The following is a 23,726-nucleotide window of genomic DNA, read 5'->3' as shown; positions in this document are numbered from 1 at the left end:
AAATTGCAATAAAAAAGCATAATAAATAATGTATATCAGTTTCTCGATGAGATTTGACATATGAGATAATGTACAAAACTCATTAGCATCAAATGTTGGCCCTACTGCACCCGCCCTAATTGCATTCTGCAACATGGCAGCTTGCGGCGAATACATTAAATCTGAATTCCCTTTAATTGATGATGATTTATATCAGTATGTAGAAGGTATGTGTGATTTATTAGTTCTAATAATACATAAAACAGGTTTTTCATGTTATAAATAAAGTATAATTGAAATTAGTAGATTTGCAAAGAAGGTTGTAAAGCAATTGATTCTTTCTTTGCTACTCAGTGTGCTGAAATGTGTCAATTTTAAATAATACACTGTAAATTTCCATTATAGGCATTTTAACGAGTGGAGCAGAGGATTTTGAAGATAGTGGTGAGCTTTATGATGCGATTGGGGAAGTACTGCACGAGGTTGCCGAAGAGAAGTCAGAAATGGACATTAGGTGACATAATCAGCTGTTTTTCATGTATTGTAGGTCATTCTCGTTGGCGCTACAATAATTTTAATTTCATTTTCGTTTTCATTCATATCAAACTCATCAGTGTTCATTTGAAATCGTAAACTATGCATTTAATGCTTGTTCTATAGCTACGGAAACACAAAGACACCATCAATATCATTACCGGTACTGTATGTAGCCGCTAGAATTATTGCACAACTAAAGAACTTTCGACACTATAAAATCATATTTAAATCATACATTTATCTTATGGTGTGCTTACTGTTATAATTTTTTTCAGTTCGTTCAATATATAGCCTAAATTTATTAAATACTGCTGTTAAGCCACTATAAATCATATCACTAAATTGTATTTAATGTAGGTATCGGTATTTGTTTGGTTTGACTCTGGCTCTCATATTTAGGGGCTTTAAAGCGGTGTGTGTATATATATATATATATATATATATATATATATATATATATATATATATATATATAATTTTTGCTCGGTGTGAAAAATGTTTACTCGAGACCCAAATTGCTCAATCCTCCTTCCAACTTACCTTTTTCTTCAAATGCCGTATACTGTTCATATCTTACCACGTAGCTTAAATTAGATATGACAAGGCTTTTAAAAAGTGTAACAACAGTTCCACAGTTTAGATGGATGAATTACGTATTATTAAAAATTAAGATAACAACCTAAGGTTAGTGTGGGTAGGTACTCGGGTCATTTTTTATTACGTGTGTTAATTTTGTAATTAGGTATAAAATAAAATAATACTCATCGACTCTAAGCTTCATTCATTTTCACTGATATACGTTGGAATAGAAACATAATGGCAAAAAAACATAAACTTATTACAGATGAAACTGTACCTTCAATTTTAGAAATGACATTAATTTCGATATGAACCATTGGCGTAGTTCAGATGGTAGGCTCTTTTGTCTACTGATCCGGAGCAGCATCCAGGTGTGAGAATGATACATGGTCTGATTACGATGTTGGTTTTTTTCCCTAGATTTTCCGCAACTGTAATACCAGTGTCAGGTATCCATATGCCGAATTCTGGTCCCATTCAACGAAATATAAACTGGCTATCATTAATTCCACTGTAGGCTAGTTCGTTAATCAACCGAGTAATGCGCAGGAGGGGGGGGGGGGTTTGTGTGTATGTGTGTGTGTGCGGTTTTTTTTTACCTGGGACTGGTCTGAATGGGAACACACTGTATGCATGTATATGCTTAGGACAGAAATAGTTTCGAATTATAGTAATGTTAACTTTGTGGTAATTTGTGAATCTTTTTCTTTTTTTAGAAATATCTGTGATAAACTTTTACATTTAATGAAACCTGAGAAAACGACCATGTTGAATAGTGGACCAGCAAAGGTATTGAATGCACCAGTTCATCTTGCTACGATGGCTGCCAATTTGGAGAACAATATTGAAGATATTAAGAGCATTTGGGTGATGTCAAGAGATGATGGACTAGTAAGTTTTAAACACTAAAAATTTATATTTTGAAATTGCACATATTTTAAAAACATTTCCCTCCAATTTACAGATGTAAATTTAAAATTCTGGATACTTAGTTTTTTTTTAACCATATCAGAGCTGTCGTAAAAAGTCATGCATGAAACTTAAATTTTATAAGTGGAGACAGATTTTGAAAATATGAATTTTTTTAAATTTGAATAGCTCAAAATCCATTCATCTGATCATAATGAAACATATATGCAAGAATACTTATAATAACAGAATGAAGTTTACAAAATATAAAGTGTCTACATTAAAAATTGTAGAAAATAGAAATTTCACCCATCCCCGCTCCCCTAAACAACAACCACCACCATCACCATCATCACCACCACCACCATCACCATCACCATCACCATCACCAAACGCCCTGTGCTAATTGCAATACTATAGAGCATAACACCTACCTGATGCAGAAAGTTGATGCCAAAAAATTGGAGAAAGCAGAAGCAAAGCTGCAGCAGAAACAAGAGAAGAGGAGTCAAGACTCTGCCAACAGTCGCAATACTCAAGCGATACCCCGACTTGAGTCTGCAACTGCATCTCAAGTCACCAGCAAGAAAGAGGCTAAGATGGAGGACAAGGGGAACAATCGTGCACAGGATATTCGCATTGAGAACTTCGATGTGGCATATGGAAACAGGTAAAGCTTTTGTTTGCCACTTTTATCAAGCTGTTACAAAGAGTGTTCCTGTAACATAAAGAAACATTTGATTGACTTGGTTCCCATAGTAACTGAGTCTCTATGTTTGTAAAATTCACTGCATTATGGAACTTCAAAATAACAAAACTTAATATTTAAAATCTGTTAAGTTTCCTAAATAATACATTGGAAAACTATAATGAAAATAGTTTCAATTGAACTTGATTCATTGCTAGTGAACTACAGAATTCACGACATTTCAACAGTTGGATCTGCAGCTCCAACCAGTGGGCTACCTTTTCCTTACCCATCTTTTTTTTCGTCTGAAAACGAAAGTAGGTCCATCTTTGAAATGTCATGAATTTAGTATTTCGCTAAAAAGTTTTAGTTATACCCCTCTTGAATATGCTACCATGGTTTCCTATCCCATATAAAATGAATAACAAATATCAGTAAAAATGCTACCACAGTTTTAAATCTCTTACATTACTTACTGGCTTTTAAGGAACCCGGAGGTTCATTGCCGCCCTCACATAAGCTCGCCATTAGTCCCTATCCTGAGCAAGATTAATCCATTCTCTATCATCATATCCCACCTCCCTCAAATCCATTTTAATATTATCTTCCCATCTACGTCTCGGCCTCCCTAAAGGTCTTTTTCCCTCCAGCCTCCCAACTAACACTCTATATGCATTTCTGGATTCGCCCATACGTGCTACATGCCCTGCCCATCTCAAACGTCTGGATTTAATGTTTCTAATTATGTCAGGAGAAGAATACAATGCATGCAGTTCTGCGTTGTGTAACTTTTTCCATTCTCCTGTAACTTCATCCCTCTTAGTCCCAGATATTTTCCTAAGCACCTTATTCTCAAACACCCTTAACCTATGTTCCTCTCTCAAAGTGAGAGTCCAAGTTTCACAACCATACAGAACAACCAGTATTATAACTGTTTTATAAATTCTAACTTTCAGATTTTTTGACAGCAGACTGGATGATAAAAGCTTCTCAACCGAATAATAACAGACATTTTCCATATTTATTCTGTGTTTAATTTAATAATTACTTACTTACTTACTTACAAATGGCTTTTAAGGAACCCGAAGGTTCATTGCCGCCCTCACATAAGCCCGCCATCGGTCCCTATCCTGAGCAAGATTAATCCAGTCTCTATCATCATATCCCACCTCCCTCAAATCCATTTTAATATTATCCTCCCATCTACGTCTCGGCCTCCCTAAAGGTCTTTTTCCCTCCGGTCTCCCAACTAACACTCTATATGCATTTCTGGATTCGCTCATACGTGTTACATGCCCTGCCCATCTCAAATGTCTGGATTTTAAGTTCCTAATTATGTCAGGTGAAGAATACAATGCGTGCAGTTCTGTGTTGTGTAACTTTCTCCATTCTCCTGTAACTTCATCCCGCTTAGCCCCAAATATTTTCCTAAGCAATTACATAACTGACAAATATCTTATTTAAAAAAATAGTATTATTCCTTCACAAAAGATATATAGCCTAGTTTACTTTATCACAGTGAGTCTTTGTGTTTTGTGTATTCCAGTACTAGTTACTATGTTCAGCTGTGTCGCCTTACTTAGTAGCGTTAGGGAAAAATCGTGTACAACCTAACAATACAGCATTTCATGTTTTAGTGATTTTATTCCCATATTCAGCTACCGTATATAGAGAACATTGCACATCAGAGATATGCAGTGTCCTTTAAAACATGCATTGGGACAAATTTAATACAAATAGCATTGATACAGCACATTTGAAATGTGAACTATCATCATTAATAATTATGTTTCTTTAGTTTATTGTTCAATTGTAGCTTACACCATTATTTGGTTTAGCAAAAGAATTTTTTCTATGTAAAATGTTTGAATTTTTATTTTTCAGAGTTCTGCTCACAGCTGCAGATATTACTTTAGCATATGGAAGAAGATACGGATTGGTTGGAAGGAATGGACTAGGAAAAACTACTTTATTAAGGATGATATCCAGGTAAAGTAACCGTCAACTTTATAACTAACTGCTTTTATAGGCTATATTGTAACAATTTGATTATGATAGGGAGTGTGGATTCAAATCCTGTGAAGAGTTTGTGTTGATTGAAAATCTGTGTTAACAGAATTTTAGCAGAATGAAATTATTTTCCGTCTTGTATCAACTTTATATTTATTATAATTTGAGACACTTTCCCTAAATTTTACGAATATTAGTGAAACATGAAAACTTGGTTACTCAACGGCAAAATTGATGCGTGAAGAAGAGGAAGAAATGTTGAAAGCCACAATGGATGAATAATGTTATAATTCAAAGTTGTTGGGCAGAAGCTGTCACTTTTTGATCTCCTTGATAAAGGTAAGTTATTTTGAACTAGTTCGTCCTAAGGAATAAACCATGTCCTCAAATTGTAATAACTTCAATAATTTGTTGTGTTACGAAATATTTTTTTTTAAAGCAATTGAGGGGTTTGCCAGAAAAAGGGCGTATACATCAATATGGCAAATTGAGATACATGCAGTCTAAGATTTTAAAACGCAACTGAATAAAATGTTATACACGCACGCAGCCCTGTCCTGCAGGTATGTACAGTACAATCAAAACAAAATTTTGCTACTATAATTATTCACTACATTTTAAACCGTTTTCCCGAAGAAGGACGTATAGGTCTATCTGCCTTTCTTCCGGCAAAGCCCTCAATTACAGTGTCATTAAAGGACATAGAATTGTTGGGAGGCAAGCATGGGCAGCTTCTAATTTCCACAAATTAAAAGCGGACCACATTTTAACAATGAACATGTGCTGTATTTTCACGTTCTTACATTTTCATAACAAACCTGATTTTGAGCAAAATTGATTTAGAACATATAGATATTTATTACCTCCTGATCTCCTGATGTTTAAAATACGATCATTTAAATGTAAAAAATGAATAAACGAAAAATGCATAACTGAAATAAATTGACATGAAATTATTGGGATTTTGCTGGGACCTCAAAAAAAAAAAAAAAAAAAAAAAAAAAAAAAAAAAAAAAAATGTGAAGAATGCATAAGTGTGAAATGTACAAAAGTTTTACTGTATTTGACATTCCTTCCAGGGTTTTAAGGAGTAGTGAAGTGCATTCCATAACCTCTCCTACTGAAATCCCATCCTCACTTTCTCATGGTGTAACCTGTTTTTAACAGACGCGGCAGTATAACTGTTCCATCAAAAATGGAGGAAATGTCATTTCAGCATGCTAACCTGATATGGCATGCATAAGCATCCCCTAGGTGGTGAAGAGGGGATATGGTCGATGGAGTTATCTGACAATCCTCTGGCGAGGTCATATAGATCAACTAAAAAACATCATCACAATTTTTAGACATTGTGTCCTATTTAAAGAAAAGTTTCTCTTTTCCAGTGGTCAGTTGCGGATACCATCACATATATCAGTGCTGCATGTGGAACAGGAAGTGGTGGGAGACGACACCCCAGCACTCGAGAGTGTTCTACAGTGTGATACTGTACGTGAAGAACTACTGAAGAGAGAACGCGAAATTAGTGTTAGCATCAATAATGGGCAAGTTGAAACAATACATAAACAAAGTATCCTCTCACAAAACTGACCTGTTCTGTCATTTCAGCACTGCAGCTTGATCTAACTATTCAGTCACCTTGGTCCAAAGAGTGGAATTAAACAGCCTGAAATATTAATCAGTTTAGAATCTAACACATAGTCCCTTTCGTGGTATTTTCTACTCTGAATTTATGATACTTAACTTTTAATACTTTCTTAGGCTTAATACATTTTTTTGTACATCAGCATTATAAACAGTCTTTACCATTAGTTAGAATCATTCACAATATGGCACATATTATACCAGTATTACCAAACCAACTTAGACGTTGTGACTTCTATTATGATGGCATAACTTGTGTGTTAATATTATGAAATGATTTGCTGTGTAATAATATTAATTACATTACTGCTGTCATAGCAACCCCTTTCTTTATAAATTGTTTCGTAATGCTACTGTACAAAAAAAAAAAAAAAAGCAAATGAAGCATGTTTATAATGTTACACAGTTACTGCATTCGTCAGAATCAAACTCGCGAACTCATGCAATAAAGTATAACATTATAAACTAGTTTCATAATATAGCCTACTATTATAGATTAGATGTTAAGTGATCTTTTCTCCTGGCACACAGTCTTAATTTATTTTTCTGTCACACATGTTGGTCACTATCTGTCTTTCTCAAGGAGGTACATTGCCCCATCAGTAAATCTGTCACAGTTCCTTTTGATAGTGTTCTTCATCCAGGATTTAAAAAAATCAATTTATATCTTCTTAGGCATATTGAATCACTTGAATAGATTACATGCGAGCAAATCCTTTTCTTAGCTCTCAAAATCTACTCTTGGAATTTTCACCATAGAGTTAGAATTTTCCATTTTCGAGTCCAATCTAATGCATGTAATTTCTGAGACTTCAGTCTCTCATCTATAAACTCATCACAGTCCTCTCATCTGCCGAACAATGTCCTTACAGATTCTCTCAATCACCTTCTTACTGTGTCTCAGACTCTCACAGAGATGCGAGCATGTCCTGCTTCCACCAACTTCTTCTCTACAGAGTTCACCAAAATCCTTTAAATCCCACGAAAGGTTCTGGTCCAACAGGAATATTTCCAGCTGCATTCCTTGCCAGCAATGCTTTGGTGACAAGGTACTCAGTTAAGTTCATTTCATTCCATTTTTGCCAGTTTTTTGTTATTATTATTATTATTATTATTATTACTACTACTACTACTACTACTACTACTACTACTACTATTATTAACACTTCTAAAGTTTAAAGTTTTCAAAATGTTTTTATTTATTAAGTGTTAAGTGATGAATTAATTATTTGTTTGATTGAGATAATCTTGTTTTACGATGTAAGCCTATGTATATTAAGGTTACATCAGTTTTACATACATTAAGAAAGCCACCAAAAAAATGTAAACTCAAAATAAAATACTGTATAACTTAATAGACCAAGAACTTATAACTGCTGAAATACTGTAGTTTAAACAAATCGAATGTAACACAGAATAAATGTAAATTCAACACTTACAACTATAGTTACTTTTAAAAACTGGATGTAAGAAGTGTCTGAATTTGTTTGAACAGTATTCTATCTTAATTAATATTCTACTCACTGGTTGTGTGTATGAATTTTCACATGTATCAGATGGTTAAGCAAGCTTGTATCTTTTATAGTGACGTAATGTACTCAAAATATGTTCCACATACTGTTATGATTCCATGTAACCATAAGTAATGTCATTAATTTTAGGGGGCTATTCTTTGAGATATTTCAAACAAAAAGTTTAAAACGATTTTGCTCGTTTTTCCTTCCCTTTCTAGATAAAAATTGTTTTTATGAAACATTTCATAGTGTGTTTTGGGAAAGCCATTGATTTACCGTTGATTGTTGTTATTGTTGATTAGAGATGAAGAGAATTAAGATACAAAAATTTATTGAGTATTTCATGTAATAGTTGTGTTTGTGTATTAAATTATTTTAAAATGGTATATACCCTTCAAGAGAGAACATAAATCATCCTCATTGATTAAATTTAGGAAATTACACAAAATAAGGTGAGTTTTAATCCTACAATCAACTGATAACAAAAATACAGGTTGTCAAGTGACGACAGAAAACAAAATATGAGAAAACGAATGAATGGGATGTATAAACAATTGAATACTCTTTCATATTTAAGTATAAAAATGTAGGAGTGTCATTTGAAATTTCAAAGTGGGGGTGGCTGGGGAGTGGGAGTGAAATCTAAAATGCAACTAAGCCTGGTTTCAGACTTTCCTCTCAATATCTAAATCGACATGTTTTTGGTTAAATTGAATTCAATTTAAATAATTAATTATTTAGACTTGGAAGTTTTGAAATGAAAACCCCGTATGATATGCAACATTTGGTATAGGAGTTATTCTCTTGTGTACAATACAGTGACTCTTGCAAGTTAGACATTCTTTCATTCTCATGCGTACTAATGTGTCCTTAGTCATTGTTAAATAATTAAATACCTTTGCAATCTGATAAGATAATTCCTGATTTTAAGAGCTTGTTAACACAGGGTACTTATTCTGTTATTTCACATCATTCCCACAGATGTACAGAGCCTGAACTAAGCAGCCAGTTGACAGAGGTGTACACGCAGTTGCAGAACATAGAGGCTGACAAGGCCCCAGCCAGGGCAAGCATTATTCTGAATGGTCTGGGCTTCTCCCCTGAGATGCAGCACAGACCCACCAAAGAGTTCTCAGGAGGATGGCGCATGAGGCTGGCCCTCGCTCGTGCTCTCTTTTCAAGGTAACTTCTTAATATGTATGATAAGAATTTCTTGTGTTAAATATTATTAACGTACCTTGTTAACATGTTTCGACCTATTTTCGGTCATCTTCGGAACTGGTCGTTAAAACAACTTCTACATAGGACAGACAGGCAGATCATTTCAAACACGTTACAAAGAATACATCACAGCCATAACAAAATTACAAAACACCTCCACATATGCCAACCACACCTACAGAGACATCAACACAGACATCCAACCAAAAAGCCAGAAACTCAACACACTAGAACAATATGAAATATACAGACGAAAACACACCCCAACGATATTCTCAACACACAACTCAACTTCAAAACACATACTCTCTCTGACTACACTACGAACGCACCCACACAGGAACTGAGGCACCAAGACCAACAACGACCAGTTCCGAAGATGACCGAAAATAGGTCGAAACATGTTAACAAGGTACGTTAATAATATTTAACACAAGAAAGTTCTTATCATACATATTCCGAAGTGATACAGTGTTAAAAGTTGTGTAATCAAGATGTAACTTCTTAGTTTTGCTACTGTGTTATTAAACAGTTACAACAACTCAAGATGACTAAACACGAATATTTAAACATCATACTGGAAAATGTTAGCTCTGCTGTGTTAATATTTCTGCCAATGGTATATTATAAATTAGTTTTTTTATTGTTTTTTAACTGATTTATCTCCTGTTAACAGACCAGATTTGCTTCTCCTTGATGAACCAACGAATATGTTAGACATCAAAGCCATTATCTGGCTAGAAAACTACCTCCAGAATTGGCCTACCACATTACTGGTTGTCTCTCATGACCGTAACTTCCTTGATACAGTACCAACAGATATTCTGAATCTTCATTCACAGCGTATTGATGCATACAGGTAAGTATGACAAATTTGGTTATTTTTTAAATATTGTTTTACCATATCGATCGTCCAGTTCAAAGTGCGATAACTCAAAAATTGCCATTATTTAGTTGTTTATACTACTGAAAGCCCCTTTCGGAGCTCTTTTCCATTCAATATTGAGATAAGTCAAATTTACAACCAAAAAGAAAAAAACTAAATAAACATCTTTAGAAATAATTATAACTATGGGCTTTACTAATTCACTATTAGTACATTTCGAAATGTATTAATAATGAACTGGAAGATTGTGATATACTCGTCCTGAATACTGACTCATTTCTAATTTTCGTGGTTATGAACTCTGCTCCTTTCTAGTGATTTATTTGAAACTTTCAACTGAAGATATCTCAAAACTTGTTTTTTTGAGTTGTCGCACTTTTGAACTAGACGATCGATATGTTTGACATTATGACTGTACACCGGGGACAGAACAACTAGAGGCTTCAGTGACGTCACTACAGAAGAACCCACACACAGCAGAATTGTTCGTTGCACTACAAATTGAAAATGTTGACCACTTATTTTCACTGATCCAGCTGCGCTCTCAAAGTACAATAACTTCCGTTCAGAAAATGTTTTGCAGCTAGTGCAGGAGGAGGGGGCGGTCAGACCGCTTAAAAGTAAGCTTCTAGATGTTCTGTCCCCAGTATACTGGATTTCAATGCATAAACAAAGGTGTGAGAAGTATATGCCTTAGCATTGTGTCAGTGTTAAATTGGTTTGCTGTTCCAAAAGAAAATCTCTCAGAAAGTTTTTATATACCTCATAGTGTCTTGAAAATTCATCAAATAGGTATATCATTATTTGAATCCAACTGTAAATATTTTCATGCCACATTCCATGTCATCTCATCTGCAATTAATAATTTGTCTTTAAAACCACAATTAACTAAAACGAAAATATACGTAAGTAGAACAGTAACTAAGTAAAGATATGTTTGTATCAATATTTTTATACAGAGGCAATTACGAGAACTTCGAGAAAACCAGGACAGAAAAGCTACGGAATCAGCAGCGAGAATTTGAGGCACAGCAACAACATCGGGCCCACGTGCAAGAATTCATTGACAGGTTTCGATACAATGCCAATCGAGCTTCCAGCGTACAGAGCAAGATAAAGATGCTGGAGAAACTGTAAGCACATACTGTATAACAAATTACTGCTTTAAAAATTTAAGCTCACTTCATATGTTGTTGTTTAGTCAATTATTGGAAGACAGGTTTGAACCTCATAAGTGACATCAATAAAGGCCATAACTCATGAGGCAACGAAGCCAGAAGATAATAGAGTAGGTTGGCCAGTTCCTTTCTTCCTCCATTGCATTCATCGATGACTAGATACATGTTACACTAATCAGACTTCAGATGGATACAAACAATTGAGTAATTTAATATCAAAGACGAACATCTGTCATCTCCATAGTTTTGATCTAGAGGCAGTTTTTTAATTCACAGTGTTCTTTGTAATATTTAACACAATTTATTTCATAAATGTAGTGAGAGTTTGCATATGGTTTCACTATAACTGGAAAGAGCATGAAAAATTGTATAAAAAACCACAGCTATCTAAATTTCGATTGATGTCCGTCTTTGATATTAAGCTACTCAATTGTTCTTCCTCTGACACATGCCGTGAAGTGAGATGCACTGCCTGATGATAGATATACATATCAGCCAGAACCTCATCAGAGATAAGCTTCATATGTATACTATTGTTTAGGCTTCTTGCATGGTATTTATATTTGAAACAAAATGAAATATTATTATATTATTATCTATACAACTATAAATTTTAAGATTATTATTATTATTATTATTATTATTATTATTATTATCTCCTTTCCATTGGGAATAGGTTTCATTTGTCCTAACAGTGACTTTGTGCCATGCCGATGACTTGATCTGGGAGTCCAGTTTGTAAATACAGTGAAATCCCTTGTAACCGGCAATACCAAAACAACAACACTTTTGGATGGACAAAAAAAAAAATTAAATCTGTTGCATTGCCACAGCTGCACCGACTTCGTGTTGCCATATTAGAACGTTTGCACAAACTTTCATGTTCAGTGAATATTCGAACCTAAATTAGTTTATTAGTTGCATTGTGTGATGTGTTTTAATAAAGAAAATCCACACAGTTACTATGTTATTTAGTTATGATGAAGTGATTGAGAAATAAGTTTCACATGGCTGATGTTTCAACAGTTGGCATCATAAAATATGAACAAGTATTTATTTATTTTTAATATTTATTCAATTATCCAGCAAAATCTCGTATCCGGAACTAGTCTGGTTCCTTTGTTGCCGGTTAAGAGGGACTACTGTATCTAGTTTAGGTCCATAATCATCACAGAACTGGTTTGCGAGTTGGTATAGCGCTGGCCTTCTATCCCCAAAGTTGCGGGTTCGATCCCGGGCCAGGTCAATGGCATTTAAGTGTGCTTAAATGCGACAGGCTCATGTCAGTAGATTTACTGGCATGTAAAAGAACTGCGGGACAAAATTCTGGCACATCCGGTGACGTTGATATAACCTCTGCAGTTGCGAGCATCGTTAAATAAAACTTAATATTCATCACAGAAGTAAAAATGGAATAGACAAAGGGTCCAGTCCATGAAATGTGGTGGTGGTGATGGTGATGATGCTCACATTCATTAGTGAATAGGAGAAAGTGTCCGAATGATATGTCATTATGTTGCGTGTGTTTTTAATCACTGTCAGTATTCTTTCACAGTCCAGAGTTGAAGGCCATTGAGAAAGAAGTTGAGGTGGTGCTTAAGTTCCCAGAGGCAGAGGCCTTGTCACCTCCAATCCTTCAAATTAACGAAGTGTCATTCGGCTACTCGCCTGACAAGATGATCTTCAGCAATGTCAATTTAGGTGCTACATTAGAATCTAGGATATGCATTGTAAGTATTGCAATGCACTTTTACAAACAAGTTCACACTTATGTCTTAACATAAATTCTCTTAACAGTCTCAACATTCTTAACATCACATATATAAACTGAACTATTTTAACTGCCATGTCTATTAGGATGAACTGTAAAGTCATTCTGGAAATGCTGATAACAAATCTGCTATGAGAAATGAAGACCCATGTCCTAACCCACCAAAGTATTTGAGTAAAATGCACATTTTTTTTACTTGTATACAAATAAATTCAGGTTGCTATGGATCCAGTTTCCACCATAGGTATAGCAGGTTCTTTATTTAAGGATGTTTTTGAAACTATTCAAGCAATTTAGAGTCAGAGAGATAATAGTGTGATAATAGAGTATAGGATAATGATACTTGCCTCATTATACATCATAAATCTTACAGAATACCTATGTGATGTGTGAGGTAAGGAAATGATGAATGAAATAAAAAACACATTTGTTCATACAATTAACGAATTTAAAAAGTAAATTATATTAGGGAAGATTAATTTAATTAATGATTTAAGAGCAAATGATTGCCATAAAGAAACCATGAGTGATATTAAAAATATGATTCATTGTCAGCAAATTAAATAATGAATGAATGAAACAAAGGGAGAATAATTGCAATAACTAAAACACTAATGACATAGTTAGTTAAAAACGAATGAAATAAAAGCAAGAATGATTGCAATAACGAAAGCATGAATGACTTACCTAATTAAAAATAATTAATGAAATAAAGGAAGAATGATTGCAATAATGAAAGCATGAATGATTTGGCTAAGTAATAAAGAATGAATGAAATGAAGGAAGAATGAAAACGTGGCTACTAAAGGAATGAATGTAATAGCGAAAGCATGAATGATTTAAGCAACAAATTAAAATCATGAATGGTTTGAAAAACGGAAGGAATATAGAGGATTGAATAATTTAATTGAAAGAACGAATGAATGATAAAATCAAAGAATGATTTAATATAGAATTGAAAGACGGATAATTAAATAAAATAGAAATTAATGATGTAGTTAAATTAAAAGAAAAACGAATGGAAAAAATGAAAAGATTTAATAACGAATTTAAATAAGGGAAGCATAAATGATATAATGAACAAATTGAAAATAAAATTAATGAAATTTAAGAATGAATGAATGAGGTGTGTGGGTGGATGGACTGACTGACTGCCTTCAAGCTGCTGTGTTGCATTATACAGTAACAAAACTACCTTCAACTGATAGAGAGATATAATTTCAGGTTGGAGACAATGGAGCTGGTAAAACAACTCTCCTGAAAATTATCATGGGTATTCTCGCTCCTACGAAAGGAATTCGTCATGTTCACCGGAACCTGAAGTTTGGCTACTTCAGCCAACACCATGTGGACCAGCTTGAAATGAATGTATCGTCTGTAGAACTGCTGCAGTCAAGTTACCCAGGTATCAACTATTGAAGTAACATACAGTGTTTCCTTTGTATTAAGTTAAGAGAATATATGTGGAATTTACACTAAACAGTATGGCACACAGTTTAAGAAACTTTTGATTTCATCCAGGTATATTATCTTACAGTGTATCATTCTCTGTTCCATTATGATTAAGTTGTGATGAATAAAACAATTGTGGCTCTCAACATAAGGTACATTTATAGTATGGAATTTTGGCTAAAAAAATGTTAAAGGAATTTATTGGATAAATATGCGAAATATGTTTATAAAATATTAGTTCATTTTAGTTTCCTCTGTTTTTCTGAACTTCTGTTCATTTAACTGCATGTTTTTAGAGCACTTCATTGCACAGATACTGTTAAACGAAATCCACATACAGTAGAACCTCTATTATCCGTGGTAATGAAGGGGGTGAGCTGAACGGTTAATCGAAAAAATCGGATAATCCGTACCATAGAAGAATTAAGTGCTTCATAATGAGTTTCGAAATTTTCTCTGTGGTCATGTGTTTTAACACATTAGGTAGTGGATCACAAGTTTTAAGTATAATAGCTCTGTTTGAAAGAGTGAGTGAAGAAAGAATAATGCTGAAACTGATCAGGAAGAGAAAAAGGAATTGGTTGGTTCACTGACTGAGAAGAATCTGCCTACTAAAGGATTCACTCGAAGGAATGGTGAACGGGAGAAGATTTCGGGGCAGAAGAAGATATCAAATAATAGACGGCATTAAGATATATGGATCATATGCGAAAACTAAGAGGAAGGCAGAAAAAAGGAAAGACTGGAGAATGCTGGATTTGCAGTGAGAGAACACTATGAATGAATGAATGAATGAATGTATGTCAATTACGGGTTTCTAAGGGTCAAGGAAACTTTCTATAATGGATGTCTGTGGAAAGATAGGAAAACTATAAGTCTCATGCTATAGAATTAATTAATTTATACATTTTATCCTTGTTTTTTATTAAATCCTGCACAGTTGTAATTCCAATCTCGTATTCCGATGTGAGATGAGCCACAGTTCCTCTTTTGCAAAACCACTCAATTATATGCACTTATCTTCGATACTTACTTTGCACAACACATTGTATTCTTTTGGCACTTCTGGGAGACGTTCTGCAGAGAAATTAAACAGGTCACTCGAACAGTAGATCATAATGTGTAAGGACAAAGGCTTGTATTATAATATCACTCTCTATAAAAAAATACGTACTAATATATTATGCAGTACTCAGTATTTTTTCTGCAACAAAAAAGGAGAGAATGACAGACGGATAATTGGGGTTCTACTGTATCACATTACAGCAGGAAGATGTGCAGTAGCATAATTTATTGACACTGAGTGCCATGCATGCTTATACCTCCCAGCAGTGTGCCACTTGTCAGACATATGCACTGTCAAGTAAAGCTGACTTAATAGTGCAATGTAACTATCAAATAATGTATTTGGAAGTTTCCATTCAGTTTTAATTCTAATTTACGAAACCAAATGGGTACTATTGCTTTCAAATTATTCAATTATCCGATTGTGTTTATTATAGTGTAGACTTCCATCCTTATGCGAAAAAAGCAGGCATTAACCAAGAGAACATTTTCTGCTATGCATCTTTCACACTTGTGCCTCGTTCAGTATATGTCATGTTCATATTCAGCTCCAGATTACATGATTTCTATTTTGAAGATGGCCGAAACAATTGTCTTACACAGACATCTTAGATTTGCTCAAAATATGTATAATGTAAATGCATTGTGGTTTCTGTATGCAGGTAAACCTATTGAAGAATATCGTCGACAGTTGGGTAGCTTTGGCATCACAGGAGATATGGCTCTGCAAACCGTGGCCAGTTTATCAGGAGGTCAGAAGTCTCGGGTGGCCTTTGCAAGGATGTGCATGGGGAATCCTAACTTCCTCGTGCTTGATGAGCCCACCAATCATCTGGACATTGAGACGATTGAAGCCCTTGGGAAAGCCATCAACAAATACACGGTGATTATCATATGTGTGCTGAAGTAACTTTTGATATTAAAAATTGCTTATTTAGTGATCTTTATCGAAGTTAAAAAGGAGAATCGAAGTTAGTAAGACGACAATTGAAGTGTAATGGCAGAGGAAATAGAATAGAAATGAAGACTAGTTGCACCGTTAACCAAATGTTTAGAGCACACTCTGTGCTGGTAACCTGGGTTCGAATTCCAGCAGGTTCAAGTAGAATTTGTGGTGGACAAAGATGGTACTTGGTGGTAGGTTTTCACAATGCTTGCAGCAGCAAAAAGAACTAAAGCTTAGGCGTGTCACTCATAGATGGGTACGCATGGGTGAATGACGCAAAGTCAAGTACATGCCATTGGATATAAAAAATAATGACCAGTTAGACTAATTCGCCCATAATTGGTCCTTTGTCTATGCCTCTGAAGTCTATGAAGTCGACTCACAATCCCTTCGGTAATATTCCCTATTCCAAATTTAAAATACGAAACAGTTGACATCTGATGAGACTTAATAAACCATATTTATGAATTATTACATGCTATGTGAGCTCTTCTTGAAGACTACAAAGTATACATTAGAAGATTTCCATCATAATTGCCCCTTCAAGTGTGTCAAAAGAATTGAATTAAATAATGTTAATACTCACTTTCATAGATTCTTAAACTGCTTCAAGAGAAGTTTCGACCCATATGATGAAGTATCTGCAATGTGAAAGAGAAAAAGAAATGTGACAAAAATATTACACATTATAAAATTCTGGTTTTACCTAATTATAAACTTGGCACTGAATGGCTTATGTAGTTCAGAGAAATTTTTCAGTGAAGAAAGTAGATAAAAGTTCCTAGTTAATAGTTTCTGCTAGAATGCTAAATGCATTGTTTCTATGAGAAAAATTGAGACAAAATAATATAACTGTTAAAAAGTTTAAACGAATATACTGCTGTATATATAAAATAACAAACCTACTAGAATGATACACTAAAGACACACGAGATATTTCATCATCATATGTATCATCAAATTAATTTTGACTTTAATAGATTATATATGACTGAAGGATAACTGTAGGAGAAATTGGTTCGCAAATTCAAGTGTGAGGCTACCTGCAATTTGCGTGGTAGCAAAAGAATTATAACATTTTTCAATGTTAGAGTTTATAAATTTTCATATACTCCTAATACACAATCCTTATGAAGACAGTTATGATCATGAAATTCTTTCAGATATTTAGACCCTCTTAGAGCTAAGAGGAGTTTTTTTTTTTTTTTTTCATTTTTATTTTCTTTGTTACAGGGAGGTGTGATACTGGTATCACATGACGAGCGACTGATTCGAATGGTGTGCAAAGAACTCTGGGTATGCGGAAACGGTAGTGTGAAGAGCATTGAAGGAGGCTTTGATGAGTACCGGCGAATAGTGGAACGAGAGTTAGAGGCACAAACAAAATAGCAAAACATGAACAATTAAAATAATGCGACCGCCCATTCCTTGTTGTTGAAATCAGAGTCTCTGAGTTAAAGTACTCTATATAACATCTCCATAATGCTGCAAATGCTGATTTGAATCAAATCAAACATTCTATTTATTGTTTGCAGGCTGTTGTGTGATTTTGTGAATTGTGGATTAATAGGAAATTATATACATATTTATAAAATACAAAATAAAATGTTTTAATGTATAGTCTTTCGAGTAAACTAAATCCTGAATATTGAACTACGAGAATAAGGTAAGTGCACAGTGTAGAATGTTTGCTATAGTACATTTGCTCGTATGCAGGATACAGGACAATGAACTGTAGGTGTCTTGTTAACAAGTTCTATCCTGTTATTTTTTAAAATCAAACTGCATACTTAAAGAGAATAGAACTACAGGTGAATAAAGTAGTCCTGAATGCGTCACCTTCATGTGCGTACCTGTTCATCAAGATGGCGCAGTAACTAAGCCCTTAATTAATTAGTTTTAGAAGTTTACTCACAATCTCTTCTGGTTTTACCCTCTTTCTCGGATTTATATAAACTATTTTGTACAGCCCAGTTACTTTATGGTGACAGCTCGTCGACGCGAGAGAGGAGAAGGTTCGACTGTGGGAGGGAGACCGATCCGAGACGGAGGGAATGGAGGGAGGGAAATACAGTCATATTAGAAATGAAGTCTCACGTTGCAGCGTCTGCATAATTTTGAACTCCTGTCACTGTGTTCACTTCATACTCCGGAACAGTAGTCACTAATAAACACTAAAGAAGTAAACTAATGTGGAAATACAATGAGCAGCAGTTCGGAACAATAATAAACACTAAAGAAGTAAACTAACATGGAAATACAATGAGCAACAGTTCGGAACAATAATCACTAATAAACACTAATGTGGAAATATACTGACCAGAAATCGAATCACTATATTTAACAGTTAATCACTAATTAACAATGAAATATACTCATGCAGAAATATCGGTAATGTTCATCAGTGCTTCATTGTTACCTTTCCCACCACTATCATCATCATCATCATCATCTTCTCTGTACTTCTTTATTTTCCTCAAATACTGCAAACTTATGGCCCTAATGCTGTGATGCTCGACCAGAATTTGGCGATTATTTTGTGTTTTTTTTTTTTCCAATGAAATCCTAATTTCAAAATAACTTTCTTCAAAGTCGAGATACCTCCCTGAAAGTCGACAGTCTTTCAATTTCAATAATATATATATATATATATATATATTTTAAATTTGGGCCGCTATTTCTGTCAACTACAGAACTCGTGCTTTGGTTCGTCTTATGACAGCTTCATTAAAATTGTCCACAGTTGATTTTGGCGCCGATTATTAATGTCTTTAGTCTCCCTTATTATTTGGCTAACACAGCGGTAAACTCTGCTACAAGTTTTCCAACATTTGTTACATTTTTTCTTCCGACGCTATCTTCATAAAGCTCTACATGTTGCTCGCGACTGCGAATGCAATACCCGACCTTTCAGTTTGCTTCTAACAGGCAGCATTTTCACAAACAGAAAATAGCAGTGAATCTAGACAATAAATACTACATACTAAACAATACAAAACAGCAGCACTACAACTATTTAAGTAACTAAATGAAATGTACGTAACAAACACACTAAATTGCAATATACAAGACAGTGGTGGTGTAGTACATCCTTAGCGCGACTGCACGCCCACCCTAACGCTCCCGAGATGTGACCGCTAGCGCAGCCAGGGGAAGACTAAAATGAACACCCCTTCGAACAAACAGTGAACTCGCCCAAACCACTGCGTCGCCAGGCCAGAGCTGTCACCATAAAGTAACTGGCCTGTACTATCTTCTGGGACTTAATAAATATCCCAAACTCAAATATTTTTGCACGTCGTCAGTATGACTTCAATTATACATACTCAATAATCATCATCATCATATCCTTCACGTATTAGACCCTACAGGATCTGTTACGGTCTCATGCCAGCACTTGCGTGGTCTTCCCAATTTCCTCTTTCCTCTTGGTACATAAGTAAGAATCTGTTTAGGCCATCTAGTGCGATCTATCCTTTCGACATGTTTTTTCCGCTGAAGTCGATATTGTTGAACAAAATTAACTATAGGATCCATTTTTAGTTCCTGCAATATGTCCACATTTTTACGGTGTTCCAGTAAAGAGCATCCCGCTGTTCGTCGCATGAACCTCATTTCAGCTGTCGTCAGCCTTTGCTCATCAGCTTTTCTGATTGTCCATGCCTCGCTACCGTGAGTGAGAACCGGTCGAGCTAGTGTTTTATACACCTTTAGCCTTGTATGTTTCTGAACATGAGATGATTTGAAGACTGTGTTAATCACGCCAGTGATTTTTATAAATTTAGATATTTTGACATATCTTCATCAGTGATGTAAGAGAGGTTATAACCTAAATAGTTAAATGAATTAACACGTTCAATTAAAGTATTATTTATCATGATCTTACTTGGAATTGGGTTCTCTCCCGAAAATGCCATGACTTTCGTTTTCTCTTTTGAGATTTCAATATTGAAATCTGAGGCAATTATTTGCAAATTATAAATGGCTCTCTGTAAAGCATCCTCTGTTTGAGCGATAATAACCTGATCGTCAGCAAACAGTGTATTGAGAACTGTGTTTCGATTAATTTGAATTCCAGCATGATGACTTTGTCTCCAAATGTATAAAATATGGTTCATATATATAATAAACAACAGAGGGGAAAGACCGCACCCTTGCCTAACACCTTGGTTGATGGGAGTCCAGCTGGTAGTTCCGCATTCAGTTCTTATGGCAATTTCATTTGTTGATATAAATTATAAATGGAGAGAATGATTTGGTTTGGCACATTATCATAGCGTAAAATCTCTAAAAGTTTATTTCTATCAACTCTATCAAAAATGTTTATAAATATGGACATGCTCAGTTGTTCAGATAATAGAAATTCCTTTTAAATACAGCTTCCCCGTTCCCTCTACATTACACAAAGGGTTTCAAGCCACTAACCCACAATATCACAAAAATTTTCTTCTCTTAATCTACTTTGTGGTAAGCATGAATAACAGTTTCCTTAACTGCTGAAGGCTGCAATTGTGAGATTAATTTTGGAAACATATGTATTTAAGCATTCGCAGCTGAACTTAAACCTTGTAAATCTTCGAAACTATTTCATGTGGATTAGTCATGTCTGATTTGAAACCCTTCATACCAGGTTGATAATGAGGAATAATGATAGAATGCTGGCAAGAGGACTTGGTCCCGTATGTTCAGGTCTGTGGTACAGAAATCCGACTCTATCAATCAAGTGAATAGTTGGTCCTTCTGCAGAGAAATATTACTGTAAAACCACGCGTTTTAGAACATTATTAAAAAATGACATAACTAGATATAAAATAAATGTTGTCAAAAAGACATAACTAGATACAAAATAAATGTTGAAATGACCCATGCATTATATTCGGAATTTCCCAGATATTTATCCTTCAAAGACGAAAAAAATTAACTTTTTTTAGAACTATGCTTGGATCATGTAATTGAAATTGTGTGTACTATTTTTGTCATTTCTTTGTAAGTTGCATTGGAAAGAAATAATCTCGTTATATAGATCCACTTGCTCTATTATATGAACATAAGATTGCTTGTTTTTCGACAATAAATCTTGATTATCATCAAATTAGCTGATACAATTGTCAGTGTCAGAATGATCACAATGTATTGTAAAAAAAAAAATGTTTTCCCGTGTAAGAACTAAGTACAACCGCAAGATAGGAGATGAGTGAAATGTTGGCAATTTTTCGAGAAAAAAAAACCTTTCATTCGTGTGTTGGCCAAATTTTATCAACATGATCGTCCTCAAAATTCATGCTTTAGTTATATTTCACAATTACAAACAGGTTTTCGTAATAGAAAATATACTTTTTCCACACCTTTATTTCTATTGAATTTACTCACATTCAAATGTCTTTAACAAATTACATGCTAAGAAGTTGAAATGTTTACTGCATCTTCTGAAAAGTGTGGTTAAAAGTAAGGTACAGTCTTTTTTTTTGATAAAGTAAATATTTTCAAAATTGAAAAATTAAGTATATCATCTGGATATTAACGAATTAAACTGACTGAAAATTTTTTCAGGTCACTCATACATTCAAAATTCAAATTATGGCTTTGCTGTTAAATTATATGACTGTCAAAAGATGCTGTACAATTTGTTTAGGACCTGTAAGTTAAATTTTGTGGAAATACACATTTTGAAAAGGTCAATTTTTTTTTTTTTTTTTAATTTAATAACTCAAAATTATTGAAGAGAGACTAATGTAGCTTGGGGGCATTAATACTAGTAACAAAAGGTTGTTTTATACAAGAAAATTAAGTCTCTAGCTTAGAAAATGTAGGAAACAGAAATTTCACCCATTTCATTTATTCATTGTGTTCTGCCCAAGGACAGGTCTTTCACTGCAAACCCAGCATGCTCCAATCGTTCCTATTTTCTGCCTTCCTCTCAGTCTCTGCATATGATCCATATATCTTAATGTCGGAAAACTGGCAGCCATTAACTAGATGTCATAAATCCCTCATATTATTACTATTATGCACAACTGCTAAAATGTATAAATTAGTTACCTTATTGTTGGATATTGAATATGGTGCGTAGACACTGCTGTCATGGGTGTTGTGTCACGTCCAGGTTGTCTCCGGTAGAGAGCTCATTTTGTTCTGACTCCACATTATGAGAATCCTGCCATAGTTGTTTCGAAAAAACATCTTGACAAGGCTCTTCAAGACAGAAAAGAAAGAGTTTCATGAAAATAATTTTGCTTTATTAGGAATGAAATCTGAGGAATGCTTCCGTGATTGTAATTCAGCACTCTAATTAAATTAGGTAGCCATCAGAGAAACCTGTATTACAGAGAAGCTATTTACCAAATATTACGACTTTAAAACGAACACTGATCTATGTCGACAGCACTTCATTTTAGACTTGACATGAAAATAAATATCATTGGTTACTGACAAGAAGTTGCCACACATTTATTTGTGATTTCTTTTTTGGTGACACGAGCATCTGTTTTGGCTCTCTCCCTCATAGCCCTGGTGCTCTTGAATTAAAATGAATTTGGGTTTTAACCAAGTCCAAAATAACATTTCTACTAATACAGAAGCTTAAGAATTTTTTGTGTAGAAGTGTTTAAAATTCATGTGACCACTGTACACAGCTCCTGTTGTTGCACTATGTATAAGAACATAAGGCAGACAGATGTCTACCAATGTGAAGAATTGTATATGATAGTTGGAGTACCAGTAGTTGTTTCTCAAGTACATGATAATTACTAGAAACAGACATATATAACACTGTTAACAAGTTTGAAATTTAATGGTACTGCTTTAATGTTCAACAGTTCGTCATATAAGAACTTGTTTACTGCTGGTATGATAGTTAAAATAGCGTTACTTTTCTAATTACACTGGTCAACAATGATTTTGTTAAATGTACAATTTCTGCTGTTTCTTATGTAATTTCATCTGCTGATTCCAAAAATGAAGTCAGAATTTTTCTACCACCCACCATTTTTTCTTGTTCTTTTTTCTTTTTTGTAATTTCAGAAAAATTTATTTATTTTTGTTGCTATATACAGTCCTTAACATGCTAATGAAAAGAAAATATTTTAAATATTTCATTTCATTTTAATTTATTTACAAATGACCTATAACTTTAGATCATTGTTGCCTGTCAAGTCAGAATTCATAAAAATGATTTTTTTTTCTCATTAGAATGTGAGAGTTAGTATTAATTCTCAGTTGAGTTGAAACTTACATTCATGAAATAATTTTCATAACCTGTGGTTTCTTTGTCCTAATTCTAAGTGTGCTAAAAGTATCTTATAAAATGAAACTTACCTCGAAATACTGTATAAATCACATAAACAATTT

At 34.2% G+C, this 23,726-nt stretch overlaps 1 protein-coding gene across 1 annotated transcript; it reads left to right on the top strand.

Annotated features, from left to right (window-relative positions):
* The first annotated feature begins 59 nt into the window (after positions 1–59).
* LOC138701050 (ATP-binding cassette sub-family F member 3) lies at positions 60–17,999 on the top strand. The gene is made up of 13 exons (XM_069827596.1): positions 60–206; positions 385–493; positions 1,812–1,986; positions 2,448–2,674; positions 4,577–4,681; positions 6,088–6,246; positions 8,842–9,042; positions 9,758–9,940; positions 10,927–11,100; positions 12,701–12,875; positions 14,141–14,321; positions 16,096–16,316; positions 17,613–17,999. The coding sequence occupies exons 1-13, from the start codon at positions 134–136 to the stop codon at positions 17,766–17,768; spliced, it is 2,139 nt and encodes a 712-aa protein (XP_069683697.1). The 5' UTR covers positions 60–133; the 3' UTR covers positions 17,769–17,999.
* Positions 18,000–23,726: the final 5,727 nt, after the last annotated feature.

This window comes from Periplaneta americana, chromosome 6 (genome assembly GCF_040183065.1).
Source record: "Periplaneta americana isolate PAMFEO1 chromosome 6, P.americana_PAMFEO1_priV1, whole genome shotgun sequence".
Taxonomy (NCBI): domain Eukaryota; kingdom Metazoa; phylum Arthropoda; class Insecta; order Blattodea; family Blattidae; genus Periplaneta; species Periplaneta americana.
This window is presented reverse-complemented; position numbering and strand designations above follow the sequence as displayed.